This window comes from Cynocephalus volans, chromosome 4 (assembly GCF_027409185.1).
Source record: "Cynocephalus volans isolate mCynVol1 chromosome 4, mCynVol1.pri, whole genome shotgun sequence".
Taxonomy (NCBI): domain Eukaryota; kingdom Metazoa; phylum Chordata; class Mammalia; order Dermoptera; family Cynocephalidae; genus Cynocephalus; species Cynocephalus volans.
The window spans coordinates 147,020,441-147,040,657 of NC_084463.1; the positions used below are offsets into that span (position 1 = coordinate 147,020,441).

The 20,217-nt window shown below is 37.9% G+C and overlaps 1 protein-coding gene across 1 annotated transcript; it reads left to right on the plus strand.

The window, feature by feature from the left end:
• Nucleotides 1-987, plus strand: LOC134376457 (olfactory receptor 4A16-like). Its single transcript, XM_063094999.1, has one exon. The coding sequence runs from the start codon at nt 1-3 to the stop codon at nt 985-987; it is 987 nt and encodes a 328-aa protein (XP_062951069.1).
• Nucleotides 988-20,217: the final 19,230 nt, after the last annotated feature.

Below are 20,217 nucleotides of genomic sequence, written 5' to 3' on the forward strand. Positions count from 1 at the left end.
ATGGGACTGAGAAACAATGTCACAGAATTTGTCCTCCTGGGACTCTCTCAGGACCCAGAGGTGCAAAAGGCATTATTTGTCCTGTTTTTACTCATATACGTTGTGACAATGCTGGGCAACCTGCTCATTGTGGTGACTGTTATTGCCAGTCCCTCCCTGGGCTCCCCAATGTACTTCTTCCTTGCCTGTCTGTCACTCGTGGATGCTGTTTATTCTACTGCCATTTCACCCAAATTGATTATAGACTTCCTCTGTGATCAAAAGACTATTTCCTTCCCAGCTTGCATGGGCCAGCTATTCATAGAACACTTACTGGGTGGTTCTGAGGTCTTCCTTCTGGTGGTGATGGCCTATGATCGCTACGTGGCCATCTGTAAGCCACTGCACTACTTGACCATCATGAATCCACAGGTGTGCATCCTGCTGTTGGTGGTGGCCTGGGTTGGAGGTTTTGTGCACTCTATGGTTCAACTTGTCTTTGTGTACAATCTCCCTTTCTGTGGCCCCAATGTCATGGACCACTTTGCCTGTGACATGTACCCATTATTGGAACTTGCGTGCACTGACACCTCCGTTATTGGCCTCACTGTGGTAGCCAATGGTGGAACAATCTGTGTGGTTGTCTTTATCCTTCTGCTAATCTCCTATGGAGTCATCCTAAACTCCCTTCAAACTTACAGTCAGGAAGGGAGGCGCAAAGCCCTGTCCACCTGCAGCTCTCACCTCACAGTGGTTGTCCTCTTTTTTGTTCCTTGTATTTTCATGTATGTTAGACCTGTTTCCAATTTTCCCATTGATAAATCCATGACTGTGTTTTATACGGTTATCACTCCCATGCTGAATCCTTTAATATACACCCTGAGAAATTCAGAGATGAAAAACGCTATGGGAAAACTCTGGTGTGAAAAGTTTACTAGAGATAGAGGAAGAATGTCTCCAACACTGAACATGTTTGTTGCTAGTTCTAAAGGAACAAAGAGGCATTAAATTCTAACAATGCACAATTTAGTCAATTCAATGAATTCTCTAGGGGTGTTTCTCTATTTATACAAAACTATCAGAAAAAAAGTAGAATAAATTATCATTTGAGATTAGAATCAATCTAATAGAGACATTCTGCAGGACAAATAAAAGGCACTGGTATATGTCCTATTACAAGTAAAAATAAAAGTAAGCTTGCTTTATAACTTTTTTCTTGGTTTATATTTAAATGGGACTTGGAAGAGAGTGATTTATCCTTTTCAAAAGAGAAAACAAAAAACAAAATCAAAGCAAGCTACTTCAGAAAATTTTCTGTATCCCAAATTCATGAGAAAGCAATCTGGCTAATACTTACCTCAAATGTCTGGAATCAAAGAGTGGTTTTTAAATTGTAGTATTCATTATTGTATCAGCAGAACAGCTTTCTAAAGCTGCATTATGCATTCTGTCTTAAGATTATTTCTGTTCCTTATGTTAATGTCTGTACATTTTCAGTTCAAGCTATTTGGATGGCCGATGATAAATTGTTTAGTTAAAGACACTATCTGAATTTATTTTCGGTGGGATATGGTTGATAATACAAACAGATTCTAGTTCTTGATTGTAGGAAAGATACTTTAATTTGGTTTTGAAAACCATACTAATTCAAGATATAAACATATTTTTATGATTTTCCTCACTATTGCACAGTTATCATGTGCATTTTCACAATTCTTCAAAGAATAGGTAAAGCTTATTTTGACTTCATGGTGCTGAAGATATGGGTAAAGAAATATGCCATTTTGCATAAAGCATTGTGTTCTGTAAAAGTTATATTCAACTTAAATGCACTACTTGTAGACTTAAAAATTATGTGTTGTATTATAAATAAAATTTTGTTTTTCTATTTTATGTAAAAAACCAGTTTTTTTCTCAGTTTTCAGCCATCTTCCAACATCACAAACCAGATAAATGATAGAATTAGTTCATTGTAATATGGTCCCTTATGTATGCATTGATTTTACTTTTCTAATTGAAAAACTTATTTTAGAACTTTTACTATTTAAAAACTTTATTATGTAATATTCATGCATATCCAATAATATGTGCAATTTATTTATAAAATTTGTAGCTTTTTATCTAGAGTACTGTCAGCATCATTGAAACCATCTGTGTGTATCTCCCTGATGCCATTCCTTTGTTTCTCCCCAGAGGTAATTCCAACGTTAAACTTCTTGTTAAATGTAGTTAAAAACAGCTTAACTATGTAGGTATTCATCCTTAAAATATATTGTTTAGATTTTCTTATTCCTTACCTTACCTTTCTTAAAATTACATAGTGTATAGTTGTCTGAATTTTACTTTTATTCACAATGGTAACTTTCTAAGATTTAAGCATGTTGCTGCATGTCACTTCTGCTGTACATTAATCTGTATGTGAATATGCCACGGTTTAGCTGTCCATTCAATCAGTGGCCATTTGGCTTGTTCCCAGTGTTTTTTATTGGACATAGTGCTGCTCTAAACATCCTTAAAGAAATTCTTTTGTGTTAAGCAGGGGGTTGTTTAACATGTTCACCTTCACAGATGGTTGCATTTTTCACCGCATGGTGTGTTGTAAGTGACACTCCTAACAACAGTGTATAACAGTTCCATTACTCTACATTCTTACCAACATATGATACTGTGAGATGTTTGTTACTTTTGCTATTGTAACAGATATAAGAGTGTGATTTCATGATCGTTTAAATTTGCAATCTTTATTGCTATATAGTTGAGTATACACTCATGTTTATTGGACATTCATTTTTTCCAATATTCTGTAAAATAGGTGTCTATGTCTTGCCAATTTTTCTACTGGTTGATTTTCATCATTATTATTTTGTTGGAGTTCTTTAGAAATCCTGTGCACTAATTCTTTACTGTTTATATGTATTGCAAAGTCTTTTTTCAGTTTGTAGTTTTTCTTTCTTACACTGCTATTATTTCATTTGATAAATATCAACTTCATTTTTAAAATTTTATTTTTAAATTTTAAATCCTTCTTAATTTATTTTTTAATTGATAAAAATGATATATTTTGATCATGTGCTATATATTGTTTTGAAGTATATATACATTGTGGAATGGTTAAATTGAGCTAATTAACATATATATTATCTCACACATTTTTTGGGTAATGATATTTGAAATTTACTCTCTGAGGAACTTTCAAGTTAGTACATTGTTATTATCTATATTCACCATATATACAATAGATCTCTTGAGCTTATTCGTCCAGATTAACTGAAAATTTTTATCATTTGACCAACATCTCCCCAACACCCCTTTCCCACAGGTTCTGGTAACCACCGTTGTACTCTCTACTGCTATGAGTTCAACTTTTTTAGATTTGTGTATGAGTTCCAGTGGTTTTGAGTTTCTGTGTCTGACTTATTTAACTTAATGTGATGCCCTTCAGGTTCATGCATATTTTCACAAGTGACAGGACTTCCTTTTTTTATGCCTGAATAGTATTCCACTGTGCATATATGCCACATTTTCTTTGTTCATTCATCTGAGGATGGACACTTAGGTTGATTCCATATCTTGACTATTGTGAATAATATTGAAATGAACATAAGAGTTCAGATATATCTTCAACACACTGATTTCATTTCTCTTGGGTATATATCTAATAGTGGGATTGCTGAATCACATGGTAGTTCTATTTAAAAAAAATTTAAGGGACCTCCATATAGTTTTCTATAATGGCTGTACTAATGTACATTCCATCAACAGTGTGCAAGAGTTCCCTTTTCTCCACATCCTCAACAACACTTGGTATCTTTTTCTTTTTTGATAATAGCCATTCTGACAGCTGTGAGGTGATATCACCTCACACGATATCCTACTGTGATAAGATATCTTATTGTGCATTTGCATTTCTCTGACGATCAGTAATTTTGAGCATTTTTCATATACCTGTTGGCCATTTGTATGTCTTCTTTAGAAAAAGTCTATTCATATCTTTTGCCCATTTTTTGATTGGGTTATTTGTTTTCTTACTATTGAGTTGTTTGAGTTCTTTATTTATTTTTCATATTAACCCCCTATGAGATGTATGGTTTGTAGATATTTTTTCACATTCTCTATGTTGCATCTTCACTCTTGCTTATTTTCTTGGAAGTCCAGAAGGTTTTTTAGTTTGATGCAATCCTATTTATCTATTTTTGATTTTTGTTACCTGTGCTTTTGGGTTCATATCCCAAAATTATTGCCTAGACCAATGTCATGAAGCTTTTCTCCTATGTTTTCTTCTAATAGTTTTACAGCTTCAGGTATTATATTTCAGTCTTGCACTTTTGGCATTTTTGCCAATAATTCATTGACTGTATGAAAGGATTGCATTGTGGGATTTTTACTCTGTTCCATTGGCCTATGTGTCTGTTTTTTTTTTTTTTTGGCCAGTATCATGCTGTTTTGATTATTATAGCTTTTTAGTATGTTTTAAGAATAGGAACATCTCAATGAGATAGTCAAGTTTCTCAGTTTTTAATATGTTTATGGTTAGCACTTCTATATTTTACTTAAGAAACCATTCTCCATATGATTTGTTTTGTGTGATTCAGCTATGCCTTTGTTTCTCCATATACATTTTAATTTATCTTGTGATGTTAAAAAAAACTTTTGAAATTTTTATTGGAATTGCAGCGATGCTATCAATAATTGGAAAAATTGACATATTCATAATATTGAAACTTCTTAATCATGAATAATGTCTGCATTAATGGTCTTAAACTTAAAAAAAAACTCCATAACTTTTTTATATCTTTCCATACACTTCACCTACATATTTTTTTGCTCTTTCCCATAGCCTTACAGAATATTGATTTTTATCAATATTTATAATCATCACATTTTGTAAGTAAAGTTATCTCACTATAAATCAATAATTCCCATTCATTTTGTTAATAATGAGGTATTTGGACTTGGTACTTCTTTTATGAATTGATATTTCATGCATTTCACCTAATTTCATTGACATATTAAAAATATTTTCATGACTCAAAAGAGATTTTATAAATTACACTACAAAACTTTTTTCCTAGATGTTGGTTTGTAGTATTAAAGGCTTATACTTTTTATTTCAGTGGTTTGTCAATCCTTTTTCATCAATTTCTGCCTTTTCTCTTTCAAGATTATATAAGAATTGTAAATATTTTCTTCTAGTTAACATATATTTTCACATTTAAGGTTTTGAATATACATATATTCATGTATATTTGTGGGAAGTTTTAGAAAAAGAGATAATGTGTTTGTATGTGTGCATCTGTGTATACGGATAAAAAATTAAATCTACTTTTAAAATGGTTTCCTGTTGCTCTAAAGCCAATTTTTCAACACATTTACCAAAAAATGCAACCTTCTTCCCTAACTTGACATGCCATGTTTACTACATTTAATGTTCAAATATTTATGTATCTATTTCTAAACTCTCTCTTTTGATTAAGTGATCATTTCTAAAATACCCCCTTATTTTAGTTTTTGTAAGTAGACTTTTTTTTAAAAAAAATTTTATTTTGTCGATATACATTGTGGCTGATTATTGCTCCCCATCACCAAAACCTCCCTCGCTTCTCCCTCCCCCCTCCCCCCAACAATGTCCTTTCTGTTTGCTTGTTGTATCAACTTCAAGTAATTGTGGTTGTTATATCTTCTTCCCGCCCCCCCCCCGGGTTTGTGTGTGTGTGTGTGTGTGTGTGAGTGTGTGTGAATTTATATATTAATTTTTAGCTCCCACCAATAAGTGAGAACATGTGGTATTTCTCTTTCTGTGCCTGACTTGTTTCACTTAATATAATTCTCTCGAGGTCCATCCATGTTGTTGCAAATGGCAGTATTTCATTCGTTTTTATAGCTGAGTAGTATTCCATTGTGTAGATGTACCACATTTTCCGTATCCACTCATCTGATGATGGGCATTTGGGCTGGTTCCAACTCTTGGCTATTGTAAAGAGTGCTGCGATGAACATTGGGGAACAGGTATACCTTCGACTTGATGATTTCCATTCCTCTGGGTATATTCCCAACAGTGGGATGGCTGGGTCGTATGGTAGATCTATTTGTAATTGTTTAAGGAACCTCCATACCATTTTCCATAGAGGCTGCACCATTTTGCAGTCCCACCAACAATGTATGAGAGTTCCTTTTTCTCGGCAACCTCGCCAGCATTTATCGTTCAGAGTCTTTTGGATTTTAGCCATCCTAACTGGGGTTATGTGGTATCTCAGTGTGGTTTTGATTTGCATTTCCCGGATGCTGAGTGATGTTGAGCATTTTTTCATATGTCTGTTGGCCCTTTGTATATCTTCCTTAGAGAAATGCCTGCTTAGCTCTTTTGCCCATTTTTTAATTGGGTTGCTTGTTTTCTTCTTGTAAAGTTGTTTGAGTTCCTTGTATATTCTGGATATTAATCCATTGTCAGATGTATATTTTGCAAATATTTTCTCCCACTCTGTTGGTTGTCTTTTAACTCTATTAATTGTTTCTTTTGCTGTGCAGAAGCTTTTTAGTTTGACATAATCCCATTTGTTTGTTTTTCCTTTGGTTGCCCGTGCTTTTGGGGTTGTGTTCATGAAGTCTGTGTCCAGTCCCGGTTCTTGAAGTGTTTCTCCTATGTTTTCTTTAAGAAGTTTTATTGTTTCAGGGTGTATATTTAAATCCTTAATCCATTTTGAGTTGATTTTAGTATATGGTGAGAGGTATGGATCTAGTTTCATTCTCCTGCATATGGATATCCAGTTATCCCAGCACCATTTGCTGAAGAGGCAGTCCCTTCCCCAGTGAATAGGCTTGGTGCCTTTGTCAAAGATCAGATGGCAGTAAGTGTGTGGGTTGATTTCTGGATTCACTATTCTATTCCATTGGTCAGTGTGCCTGTTTTTATGCCAGTACCATACTGTTTTGGTTATTATAGCTTTGTAGTATAGCTTAAAGTCAGGTAGTGTTATGCCTCCAGTTTTATTTTTTTTGCTCAGCATTGCTTTGGCTATGCAAGGTCTTTTATTGTTCCATATAAATGACTGGATAGTTTTTTCCATTTCTGAGAAAAATGTCTTTGGAATTTTGATGGGGATTGCATTGAATTTGTATATCACTTTGGGTAGTATGGACATTTTCACTATGTTGATTCTCCAATCCAAGAGCATGGAATATCTTTCCATCTCCTTGTATCCTCTCTAATTTCTCTCAGCAGTGGTTTGTAGTTCTCATTATAGAGATTTTTCACCTCCTTGGTTAACCCAATTCCTAAGTATTTTATTTTCTTGTTGGCTATTGTAAATGGGCAGGCTTTCTTGATTTCTCCTTCTGCATGTTCACTATTAGAGAAAAGAAATGCTACTGATTTTTGTGTGTTGATTTTGTATCCTGCTACTGTGCTGAAATAATTTATCAATTCCAGCAGTTTTTTCTAGAGGTTTTAGGCTGTTTGATATATAGGATCATGTCATCTGCAAACAGGGACAGTTTGACTTCATCTTTTCCAATCTGGATGCCCTTTATTTCCTTCTCTTCTCTGATTGCTCTGGCTAGTACTTCCAACACTATGTTGAATAGGAGTGGTGAGAGTGGGCATCCTTGTCTAGTGCCTGTTCTTAAAGGAAAAGCTTTCAGCATTTCCCCATTCAGGATGATATTGGCAGTGGGTTTGGCATATATGGCTTTGATTATGTTGAGATACTTTCCCTCTATACCTAACTTATAGAGGGTCTTTGTCAAGAATGAGTGCTGAACTTTATCAAATGCTTTTTCAGCATCTATAGAGATGATCATATGGTCCTTGTGTCTGAGTTTATTAATATGGTGTATCACATTTATTGATTTGCGTATGTTGAACCAACCTTGCATCCCTGGGATGAATCCCACTTGATCGTGATGAATAATTTTTCGTATGTGTTGCTGTATTCTGTTTGCTAGTATTTTAGTGAGGATTTTTGCATCTATATTCATCAAGGATATCGGCCTGTAGTTTTCTTTTTTGGTTATATCTTTACATGGTTTTGGTATCAGGATGATGTTTGCTTCATAGAATGAGTTTGGGAGATTTGCGTCCGTTTCAATCTTTTGGAATAGTTTGTAAAGAATCGGTGTCAATTCCTCTTTGAATGTTTGGTAAAATTCTGCTGTGAATCCATCAGGTCCTGGGCTTTTCTTTGTTGGGAGCCTTCTGATAACAGCTTCAATCTCCTTTATTGTTATTGGTCTGTTCAAATTTTCTTCGTCTTCATGGTTCAGTTTTGGGAGCTTGTTTGTGTCCAGAAATTTATCCATTTCCTCCAGATTTTCAAATTTGTTGGCGTATAGTTGTTTATAGTAGTCTTGAATGAATCCTTGTATTTCAGATGAATCAGTTGTAATATCGCCTTTTTCATTTCTAATTTTTTTATTTGAGTCTTCTCTCTTCTTTTTTTTGTTAGCCATGCTAATGTTTTGTCGATTTTATTTATCTTTTCAAAAAACCAACTTTTTGATTCGTTGATCTTTTGAATTGTTTTTTGGTTTTCAATTTCATTCAGTTCTACTCAGATCTTAATGATTTCTTTCCATCTGGTAACTTTGGGTTTGGATTGTTCTTGTTTTTCTAGTTCTTTAAGGTGAAGTGTTAGGTTGTTCACTTGCCATCTTTCCGTTCTTCTGAAGTGAGCGTTTAATGCAATAAATTTCCCCCTCAATGCTGCTTTTGCAGTATCCCACAGGTTTTGGTATGATGTATCATTGTTTTCATTCGTTTCAATAAATTTTTTGATTTCCTGCTTGATTTCTTCTTGGACCCACATGTCATTAAGTAGAATGCTGTTTAATTTCCATGTGTTTGTATAATTTCCAGAGTTTCATTTGTTATTAATTTCTAGTTTTAATCCATTGTGGTCTGAGAAGATACATGGGATAATTCCAATTTTTTTGAATTTATTGAGACTTGATTTGTGACCTAATATGTGATCTATCCTGGAGAATGATCCATGTGCTGATGAGAAGAATGAATATTCTGAGGTTGTTGGGTGGAATGTTCTGTAGATATCTGCCAATTCCAATTGGTCTAGAGTCTTGTTTAGATCTTGTGTTTCTCTACTGATTCTTTGCCTAGATGATCTGTCTAATATCGACAGTGGGGTGTTCAGGTCCCCTGCTATTATGGTATTAGTGTCTATGTCCTTCTTTAGGTCTAATAGAGTTTGTTTTATAAATCTGGCTGCTCCAACATTGGGTGCGTACATATTTATGATTGTTATGTCTTCTTGATGGATCAGTCCTTTTATCATTAAGTAGTGTCCCTTTAATTTAAAGTCTATTTTGTCAGATATAAGAATAGCTACTCCAGCTCGTTTTTCTTTTCTGTTTGCATGGTAAATCTTTTTCCATCCTTTCACTCTTAGTCTGTGTGAATCTTTATGGGTATGGTGGGTCTCTTGTAGGCAGCATATGGTTGGGTCCTCCTTTTTGATCCAGTCAGCCAGTCTGTGTCTTTTGATTGGGGAATTTAAGCCTTTTACATTAAGAGTTGTTATTGAAAGGTGTTGATTTATTCCTAGCATTTTATTGGTTGTTTGGTTGTCTTAGGTGTCTTTTCTTCCTTGCTTTCTGATTTACTGTTTGGTTGTCTTAGGTGTCTTTTGTTCCTTGCTTTCTGATTTACTGTTTGGTTTCTGTGTTTGTTGGTTCCTTAGGTTGTAGATAGCATTTTTGTTTGCTTGTTTTCTCTTCATGAATGCCATTTTTATTATACTAGTGGGTATTGATTTTTCTTGGGTTTTTATGGCAGTGGTAGTTATTTTTCAGGAGCCAAACCCAGTACTCCCTTGTGGATTTCTTGTAAGGGTGGTCTTGTGGTAGTGAACTCCCGCAGCTTTTGTTTGTCTGAGAAATATACTATTTGCCCTTCATTTCGGAAGGATAGCCTTGCAGGGTAGAGTATTCTTGGCTGGCAATCTTTGTCTTTTAGTATTTTGAAAATATCATCCCATTCCTTTCTAGCTTTTAGGGTTTGTGATGAAAAGTCTGATGTTAACCTGATTGGGGCTCCCTTATAGGTGATTTGATGCTTCTCTCTTGCAGCTTTTAAGATTCTCTCTTTGTTTCTGAGTTTTGCCAATTTGACTATAACATGTCTTGGAGAAGGCCTTTTTGGGTTGAATATGTTTGGCGATTGTTGAGCTTCCTGGATCTGAAGATCTGTGACTTTTCCTATACCTGGGCAGTTTTCTGCCACTATTTTTTGAATATGTTTTCAATGGAATCTCCATTTTCCTCCCCTTCTGGAATACCCATGACTCGGATATTTGAGCGTTTAAGGTTGTCTGATATCTCTCTCAGATTTTCTTCCATGTCCTTGATTCTTTTTTCTTTCTTTTTGTCTGCTTGTGTTATTTCAAACAGCCCATCCCCAAGTTCAGAGGTTCTCTCTTCAAGTTCGACAAGCCTGCTGGTTAAACTCTCCATTGTGTTTTTTATTTCGTTGAATAACTTCTTCAGTTCAGCAAGTTCTGCTACATTTTTTTTCAGGACATTGATTTCCTTGTACATTTCCTCTTTCAGATCCTGTATACTTTTCCTTATTTCATCATGATATCTAGCTGTGTTTTCTTGTATCTTATTCAGTTTCCTTAGAATTATCACTCGAAATTCCTTGTCAGTCATTTCAAGGGCTTCTTGTTCTATAGGATCTAGAGTTTGAGATTTATTAACTTTTGGTGGTGTACTTTCTTGATTTTTTGTATTTCTGGTATCTTTTTTTTGATGTTTATTCATTGTGGCAGGGGGTTTCACAGTCCACCGGTTTGAGACTAATGAATAACTAGGATGTTGCTGTGGTTGCCAATTTTGTATGGCTACCTCCGTGGCTGCTCAGTTGGCCTCTAATGCCTTGTGTGTGTGGTTGCCTCGGGTCTTGGGGTTCTCCGGGGAGCCACCTTTCTGGTCAGCTTGGACTCTGCTGGGCTGGTGGATCACGTACCACAGGGTGTGTGATCGCTGTTGAGCTTTCACTTCCTGTGCAGGACTTCTCCCTGTTCCGTGTGCTCTGGCCCAGGCTGTTGGATCGTGCAGTGGCGACCCCACCAGGTGTGTGGTTTCTGTCGAGTCTCCACCTCCCTGGCCGCACGTCTCCCCACTGGGTGCGCACTGTGCTGGCCTGGGGCGTGTCTTCTGCACCCCTCGTCTATCAGCTGGGCCTTCAAGACCCTGCTCGGCACCGCCTCGCCCAGGAAGTCTACCAGGTTTCTGCTAGGCACAGACAACCGGTCACTCTGGGTGCCTTTGTAGCAGTTTGTAGATCTTTCTCGGGACTTGTTCACCTTTGTATCCCCCCGGTATAAACCGAGTCTAGCGCCCGCCTGCAGCCAGCTCTCTGGCAGGTTCAAGCGACCTGGGATCTCTCATACCACCCTATTCCCAACCAGAAATTGGTTAGGCTTTTTTTCCGAGCTGGTGGCCGCAGAGATGGTATCTGCCTCCCAGTAACAGGAAGTTTACAGGGGGCCAGAGTCCAGGGTGCAGTGGAGTGACAGTCGGCCAGCCGGTACTTCCTTGCCCTCCCAACACTGGCTGGGGACGCCCCACGCCACCAACCCGCCAGAGAACCGCGGAGGGAGTGGGAGGGGAGGCCGGTCCGCAGGCTCCGGAAAGCCCCGCCCCGGGGCAAGCAAGTGGGAGGGCTCAGTGGCAGCTGAGCCAGGCGGAGCTGCCCGGACCCGTGAAAATGGAGGCAGCCCTGGGACGTTGAGTGGCCTGGTGATGCAGGCGGAGCCGGGTGGGTGTCTGCCGCCCACAGGACTGGTCCAGGGGTCACTCACAGGGTTGTGCCAGGTCGGGAGCTCACTCTCTGTCTCTGGTTTGTCGCCTTTCCCGTTCTCGGCCACTGCCGCCTCGGGCTGTTCAGTCGCGGCGTGGGCGCTCCCAGGAATCTTCTTTAATGCCGGCCTGAAACCTCGAATCCTGAATAGGGCAGCTGGCCTCCTTCAGCATGGCCCCGGCCTCCGGGATCCTGTCTGCATCCACAGCAGCCCTGGTGCCGTGTTCCCTGTTTTGAGACTCGCTTTTGCAGCTAAGAAACAGTTCTTTTCCTGCTCCACACTTCAAAGCTGTTGCCTGTAATTGAGGCAGCCTCACCTGCCGAGGGCAAAGTGGCGGTCACCCTCCACGACCAGCCACCAGCAGCAGTCCTCCCTTAAGAGATGGCAAGAGAAAGGTCCACAAGTTTCTCGGCTGCCTGAGGCCCAGTGGCTGCCTTTTCCACCTCAGCTACTCCGTGCTAGCTGCCGCTGCCACCACCATAGTTTTTGAGGCTGGGAAGTCCAAAAGTCCATTGGTAGTGGTGACAGTGACCCAGGGATCTCACATTGCAAGATGTTGTATACCTGTAAGTAGACTTTGATATCTGATATAAAGCCTATAACTCAATACTTTCATTAAATCAACATTTTCCAAGATTAGTATTAGAATAATTTCAGAAGATTTCAGAACACTATTAGGATTTTGACTAGTGATGTATTAAATGTGTAATTAATTTGCAAAAGAACTGACATCTTAATCACATTGACGTATTCTATCAGGAAGCATGAAAATTCTCTCTATTTAGGTCTTTGAGATCTTGGTAATTCATTTTTTGTTTTCATCATATAAGATTTTTACATTTTTGTTTGCATTTATATTTTGTAATTGGGTTATATTAATGAAAGATATTCTTTTCACATTATATTTATAAATAATCGTGGCCAGTATTCAAGAAAGTTAATCTTCAATTCAATCACTGTACTGAACTCTATTGTAAAATACAACTGATTTTCAGTTAACTCTTTTGGATATGCTAGATAAAAATAGATATCATCTTAAACAAGGACTTTCCTTTTCAATATTTTCTTTCCAATATTTTATTTCATATCTCTCCTTATTATGTTGTTGTATTACTTGATATAACAAAACATGGATAATAAATGAATAGAGAAAACCTTGACTTATTCTTAGCTTCAGTGGGTATGCCTGTGGCATTTCCCTATAAAAACATGTTCATTAACAATTGTCTTACCCACCTGTATATCAGTGTCTCAACAAAAACATACACCACACTTCAAAGGAACAACTGAAAACTGTTAATGAAGAGTTTGCAGGGTTATTAAACAAACTGGTGAAGTACCCAGAACTTGCAACAGTGGGGTCATGACTGTCTCTGGATCTGAAGCGGCAAGAGGAGGAGATTTTTTTCGTGTGCTATGGTATTAGCTGTAGCTGATAATGAAGGGATCGCTTTATGGGAGCTATAGTTTGATTAGAGAGACACAGCCATTTCCAAATCATGGTCCTTGGGAGAAAATGCCAGGGGAATAAATATCTTGATGTCTTTTCTTTTCACTCTCCAATCTCCTGTTATATCCTCCTATTGGCCTGTCCTAACCAACAGCTAAAGGACAAATTTGCTTGGTGGATGCTCTGTAGGGTCAGCTTCCTAGAATCCAGAATAAAATGGAAAGATTAGCATTAAATCTTTATGAGTAAATGCGTTATAGCTATAGCCATCTATCATTTGCTCCTACCATCCACTTTTGGCTTTTCCCCAACAGGAACACACGAAGTCCCTTCACATTCCAGATTATCAATTGATTTCAACTTATACATACCTCCACCTCAAGTCTAAGTTGAAATATAAACCACCAACACTCTTACGGGAAGTATCAGGGGGAAAAAAGGGAAAGGACTAAGGAAACATATATATATATATATATGAAAAACACCTATTTCAGGCCAAGTGTAAAAGCTTGTCATGTGACCCAAATTAATAATCATAACTTCCTCTTAAAACATCCATTTTATATTCCTTCCACTTTCTTTTATTTTCTTTTTCTTTTTTTACAGTGCAAAGGTCTTGGTCTCTTATTTTATATTTTTTTCACCCATTATGCCATGAATTCATATGGAATAGGTTCCAACAGCTCAGGCTCTTTGCTATTAGTTCTCACAAAGTGTCCTTCTCTGCGGGGAGCAGGCTGGCACTTCAGTTGAACTCAGGTTCCTTTCTCTTTTGCTTCCTTCTTTTTCCTTCACACATTTCAGGAAGCTCTCTCAGCTCTTAGAGTGCTTATATGCTCAATACGCATGTTAATTCTCTTGGCAAGAATCTTGCCCTTGTTTACAACAATGCCGACAGCATGCTGGTAGCATTGTAGACTCTTTCAGTTACCAGGGTAACATTTGTGGGGCATTCCTTTTTGAACAGTACCCATTCCCTTGATGTTTACAATAATATTACCTTTCTTGTAGATTCGAATGTATGTGGCCAAAGCAACAATTTCATGTTTTCTAAAAGGTTTAAAGAACATGTACCAGGCACCTCTCCTTTTCCCCTTTGTCTTCATTGTAGTGAATTACTGGAAGAGGGTGGTTCCAGCTACAAGGAAGCTATTGCTTTTACTTTCTGCTAGTTCCTCAAAAGGTTGGAGTATTTTACCAAGTTGGGTTATATAAACTTTCATTACCATAGAATTCAAATTTATAGTGGTTCTGTTTTGTTAGTTTGCCTTAATTTCTCGTTGTCGTTGTGAGGAAAGTGGAGTTGGTTTGGTCGGGCCCTCTAGCCTCGCATCTGGCTGGGTATGATTCAGCACATCCGTTGTAAACAAGTTACGTAAGAGCAGGGTTAGTGCCCATGTGTGCCCGTGTACCCCTATGGCTCGTTGCCACTATTGTGTACTTTGGTATGGAAGGCAGCAGCTCTGAACCGCTGGTCAGCAGAACTCATGTCTGAAGAATTAAGCATGTCCCCTTTGCAGGTGGCTACTCTTTTTTTTTTTTGCTTACCCGACTCAGGACCTGCACAGGACGGAGCAGAATGGTCTGTGATCCAGCCCTACAGTCCTCTACTGGATATAGGGGTAAGAGGAGGATTCAGACATAGTTTACCATGCCTTCCTTTGTGTGCTGTAACCCAATTCCCCTGTGTTAATTAGGATCATTTACTTAGCTCAGGGCAGTGATCTCTTTCTTCCTGTTTCATCAGTGTAGGGAGCCAAATGTAATTATGGGACAGTTTCCATTTAAAATATAAAAGAACAATGACTGTGTTCATTGGTAGAAATGTTCATTCTTTGGGCACTAGGGCTTTTAAGCATTCTAAACTTCCAAGGGCATGAATAAAAAATACCCCAACTGGCTTAATTTGTGTATTCTGTGTAATAGTGACAGGGGCCACTCTGACCTCTGCATTAGGTTCACGGACTTGTCGACTCTGACTACAGGAGAGATGATCTTGATTTAGGTACAGCTCATGGCTTAAGACTATATTAAATCCTGTATGGTGGGAGACCAGTGTTGTTCCGCATTGTCTCTTGTCTCCCAGGTAGCACTGTGACCTTTTAGCAGCCATCGTTTTATCATGTCAGATGCTTCTGGATAATGGAGAAAGTTGTGAGATCAGTGGAGTTTTGACCACGAGACATTGCTTTAGTGCAATATAGGGTTCTTGGTTAGAGGCAATGTTGGGTTGGATTTCATGGTAAGGAACAAAAGGGATTTTATGAATTCATGTACAGTAGTGCTATAAACAGAATATGTCTATTCCTTTGAACAAATCATTGCCTTTTTCTCTGTTTGATTGGGTCTAACATAATAAGTCTGATATCAGATATCTGACTGGTCCCTGGTGACTGGTGCTTAATTGGGTTGTCTGCAAAGGCCTTCACTGATATTAGGTTATCATTATGTGGCCGAAGTTGCCAGAGCAGCCTTGGTGAGAACAAATCCATGTTACTGAGCCCAATATTCAACTGTTAATAGAGCAAGTTTGTACATGGATCCATTTAATAAACACTGAAGACTTGGATGAACTTGAAAGATGGGTCATCTTGTCAACTTGATTATCAGAGAAGTCTTTTCATTAATGTCTGGTGGGCACATATGTGGAACATCAGTAGCTTCATGGATAGTGCCTGCTGTGAGAAGTGTATTCACTGACTTATCTTCCATACCTTTTTGTCATGAAACTTTAAATCTTCTTTTTTTCAAGTTTCTGACCATCTGGCCAAGCCATAAATGAGGTATATCTATATATCAGGCCATCTCTTCTTTGAAAAATTCACATCCAGCTGTAACTCCTGAAATAATGTCCACTGGGGCTATTTCCTTCACTTCTCCCTTCTAAGACTACCCTTGTGGGACTGTGATGTAATAATGTTCTGCTGGAAGCCAGCATACCATGTAAACTCATCCAAAGAAGTCATGTTTTCACCTTTATAGAAATCTGTTAATTCCCTTAGATTACTCCTCATGAGGCCCTAGGCATAAATGAGAGGAAGGTATGAAACAAAAGGAGCAGTTAATATGAGAATTTGAGCCCGATGTTCCAATTACTTCCATGTTCTGTACCTGCATGTTCATAGACTTATGTAAAACATTTCTATTCAAAAAGTGGAACTCAGTTCTTGATATGGATTGAATTGTGTCTCCCAAGTTTCATGTATTAGAAACTTCATCCCTACTGTGACTGTAAAGAGGGTGGGAAATCCTATTACAATAATTGAAGGTGAGGTTTTGAAGAGGTGATTAGATTGTGAGGACCATGCCATAGTGAATGGATTAATAATGGTTGTCACAGGCGTGATTCTGTGGGCTGTAAAAGGTGAGCATTTTGGAGTCTTTATCTCTCTGCTCTGCCATTCTGCCATGTGAGAACTCTGCACCATTGTTGCCACCAGTAAAGCCTTTACCAGATGTGTTCCCTCTGGATTTCCAGCCTCCAAAACTGTAAGCAATAAATTTTGTTTTCTTACAAATTACCCATTTCCAAGTATTTTGTTCTAAGCCACAGAAATGGATGAATACTATCTCTCTCTCTCCTCTCTCTCTCCCCCTCTCTCTCTATATATATATAATACCTTTTTTACAATGGATATTTTGGTTCTCATAGTCTCTTGGAATTCAATGGTTGAACTTAGATTTTATCAAGTCCTCTTAGCAAGTCTTGGATTGGTTTGCCAAAGAGAGATTATTTGTCAATAGAAGAGTATATGGGGTCATTAAACATTCTAGGGATCTGCACTGTGAATCTCCTACTGGGGCTTGCCAGATGTCCATATTATACCACTTTCTGCCACAAAAATATCCCAGCACAATCCTGCATGGTTATAAGACCCACTTGTCAGGAAAGAATATAGTATACCCAGGAACTTCTGTAGAGTCTTCTCTTACTTTGAGTTCATCAAAAGTGACCACTTTATAGGTAATCCAATAAACAGTGGCACATGTCCAAATACATTATATGTTGATTCCAAAATATAAGAGATCAAGAGAAGCAGTTCCAAATGGTGAAGTAAGAGCCTCTGAAAATTCATTTTTTCATAAAAGCAATGAGAACACTGGCAGAAACTGTCAAAACCAAATTTTGCAGATCTGTTCAAATTAACCAAAGGCTATCAACAATCCAAAGACTGTTTATTTAAGAAAAAAGAGCTGAATTTTATTAACAAAAGTGAGTTTTGTGGCATTTTAACTGTATTATCTAACACCGTCACCTGCATCACAGTAGTCTAGCAAATATAGTAGCCATAGAAACCAGCAGTCTGACATCCACTAGAGGTGGCAGAACGGGTTTGGAGGTTCCCCAAATTCTCCATCTCAGAGAATTGTCATTATTTGGCCCATCTTTCATTCTATAACCCCTACCAACAGAGACTGTCTTTATTTAATGTGAATCAGAGCTCATTCAGGGAGATCCTTTTCCATGGGGCATTTAAAAAAAAAAATCAGCAGCAATTGTTTAATATTACACCTGCCTGAGATAAGAATACAGAAGACAAATATGAAGCTGCACAAAAATCTTAAAAGGAAAATCTGTGGAATAAGGTACCCATAAAGGGAATTGGAAAGCTCCAACATGTCTCTGGGGATCAAGAAAGCCATGTACATGTCCAGGCTTCTGTGAGTACACAGAAATAACCTAAGAAGGCTCCTACTTTTTACTCCTGACTATCCTCTAGGTTCTTCACAGTGAGAAAAAGGAGGAGGTAGAAGTATAAATTGTTTGCTGGAAGTTTGAAAGCATGCCTCAACAAACACACAAAAGCCCTAAAAAAGACTGGGAAACTTATTGGGTCCAGGCAGTTAAGGAAATTCTTATCCAAAAATTAGCTGATGACTGAGCTAGCTGAGCAAAGACTCCAGGAGCACGCATTACAAATGATGCAGACTAGAAAAATTAGTTCAGGAAAGTCAATAAAAGAACAAGTAACAACAATGAAAAACAGGATCTACAACCAGTCTTGGGTGGTGGTGGTAGGTTGAATATAATTCCCAGCATTACCACATCATATTATTTAAATTTCTGTTCTTTATCAAAATGTAAGAGACATGTCAAGAAGCAAGACAGTATGGCCCATACATGGGAAAAAATAAGTCAGTACAAATGGTGTCCCAGACATTGGACATACTAGATAAATACTTTAAATTAGTTATTTTAAACATATTCAAAGAACTAAAGGTAACCATGGGTAGAAGAGCTAAAGGAAAGGACTATAGAATAATGACTCAAACAGTAGATGATTTATAGTAATGAAATGATACAAATTATAAAAAAGAGCAAAAAATACAGAGGAGAAAGTACAATATATGAAATAAAAAAAATTCACTAAGGGGCCCAATAGCAGATTTGAGCAAGTATAAAGAAGAATCAAATGAAAGAAAGAATGAAAGAGAGAGAGAGAGAGAGAGAGAGAGAGAGAGAGAGAGAGAGAGAGAGAGAGAGAGAGAGAGAGAGAGAGAGAAAGAAAGAAAGAAAGAAAGAAAGAAAGAAAGAAAGAATAATCACAGTAATATGTTGAACTTTCAAAAGGAGAGAACAGAACTGAGGTTACCAGAGGTGGGAAAGGGTGAGGGGGAGGAGAGGTTAGCAAGAAACTGGTAAAGGGCCACAAAAAATGGTTACATTGTATAATGTTGAATATACTGTGTCATGAGCAAATGGAGGTTACAAGCAACCAAGGTCAAACACGTTTGTGTCTTTCCACAATGTTAGACTTTTATTAATGCAAGGATCATTAATATCAGCCACGGGCTACTATAGAGTTCCCCTAGGGGGCAATTCCGTTGGTCATAACCTGTTCCCTCGGTAGTCGGAGCTGCAAGCACACAGGCTCAAGCTATGCAGCACTGAATTCACTTATTATTGGAAGTACTAATAGCAATACAATTAAGTGAGGGTATCGAGGCAGATAGAATGCAACAGTCTGAGTTAACAAACTCGTCAATGCACAGAGAGGTCGGTGAGTTTGGTTGGACGTCTAGTCTCCTGGGAAAGGTTGACGTCTTTCTTGCAAGGAAGTCTCAGTTCAAGAGCCTTTCTGGCAGTGTCTTCTGCAGCAGATGTCAACCTGAGACTGTTGAGAGCAAAACTAGCTCTCGGCCAGACCATCTACATTCAGTTGACAAAGGCTTGGGCTTTTGTTTGTTTGTTTGAATATCTATTTTCATTTTTTCTTTTGACAGTTTTTTACTGAGAGATAAATGATTATATATATTTGTGGGGTACAGAATAGAATATCAATACATGTGTACAACATGAGGTGATCAAACCAGGATAATTAGTATACTCATGTTTATGAAATGTAATCAATCTTTGTGACTCTTAACTAGTCTCTCACCAACTTCCCTCTTCCTCTCCCTTTCCCACCACTAATAACCACAGTTCTGTTCTCTCCTTCTTTATTGAAAGTTAATGTATTATTGTGATTTTTTCCTTTCTCTCCTCTCCTTCTCTCCTTCTCTCTTTCTCTCTCCCTACCTTCCTTCCTTTCTTTTAGCTCCCACTTATGAGTGAGGAAATGTGGTATTTTTCTTTCTGTGCCTGGCCTATTTCACTTAACATAGTTTTCTCTAAGTTCATCCATGTTGCTGCAAAGGTCAGAATTTCACTCCTTTTAATGGCACAGTAGTATTTTATTGAGTATGTATACCACATTTTCTTTTTCCTGTCATCTATCAGTGGACATTTAGGATGACTCCAAGTCTTGGCTATTGTAAATAGAGCTGCAATAAACACGGAAGTGCAGATATTCCTTCAACATGATGATTTCCATTCCTTTGGGTATATACCCAGATGTGGGATCGCTGGATTGTAAGGTAGATCTATCTGTAGTTGTATGAGAAACCTCTATACTGTTTTCCATAGTGGCTGTACTAATTCAAAGACCCACCAACAGTGTAGAAATGTTCCCCTTTCTCTGTATCCTTGTCAGC

Excerpts from the sequence above, each read along its gene's own strand:
- LOC134376457 (XM_063094999.1), top strand. The coding sequence starts at position 1 with ATGGGACTGAGAAACAATGTCACAGAATTTGTCCTCCTGGGACTCTCT.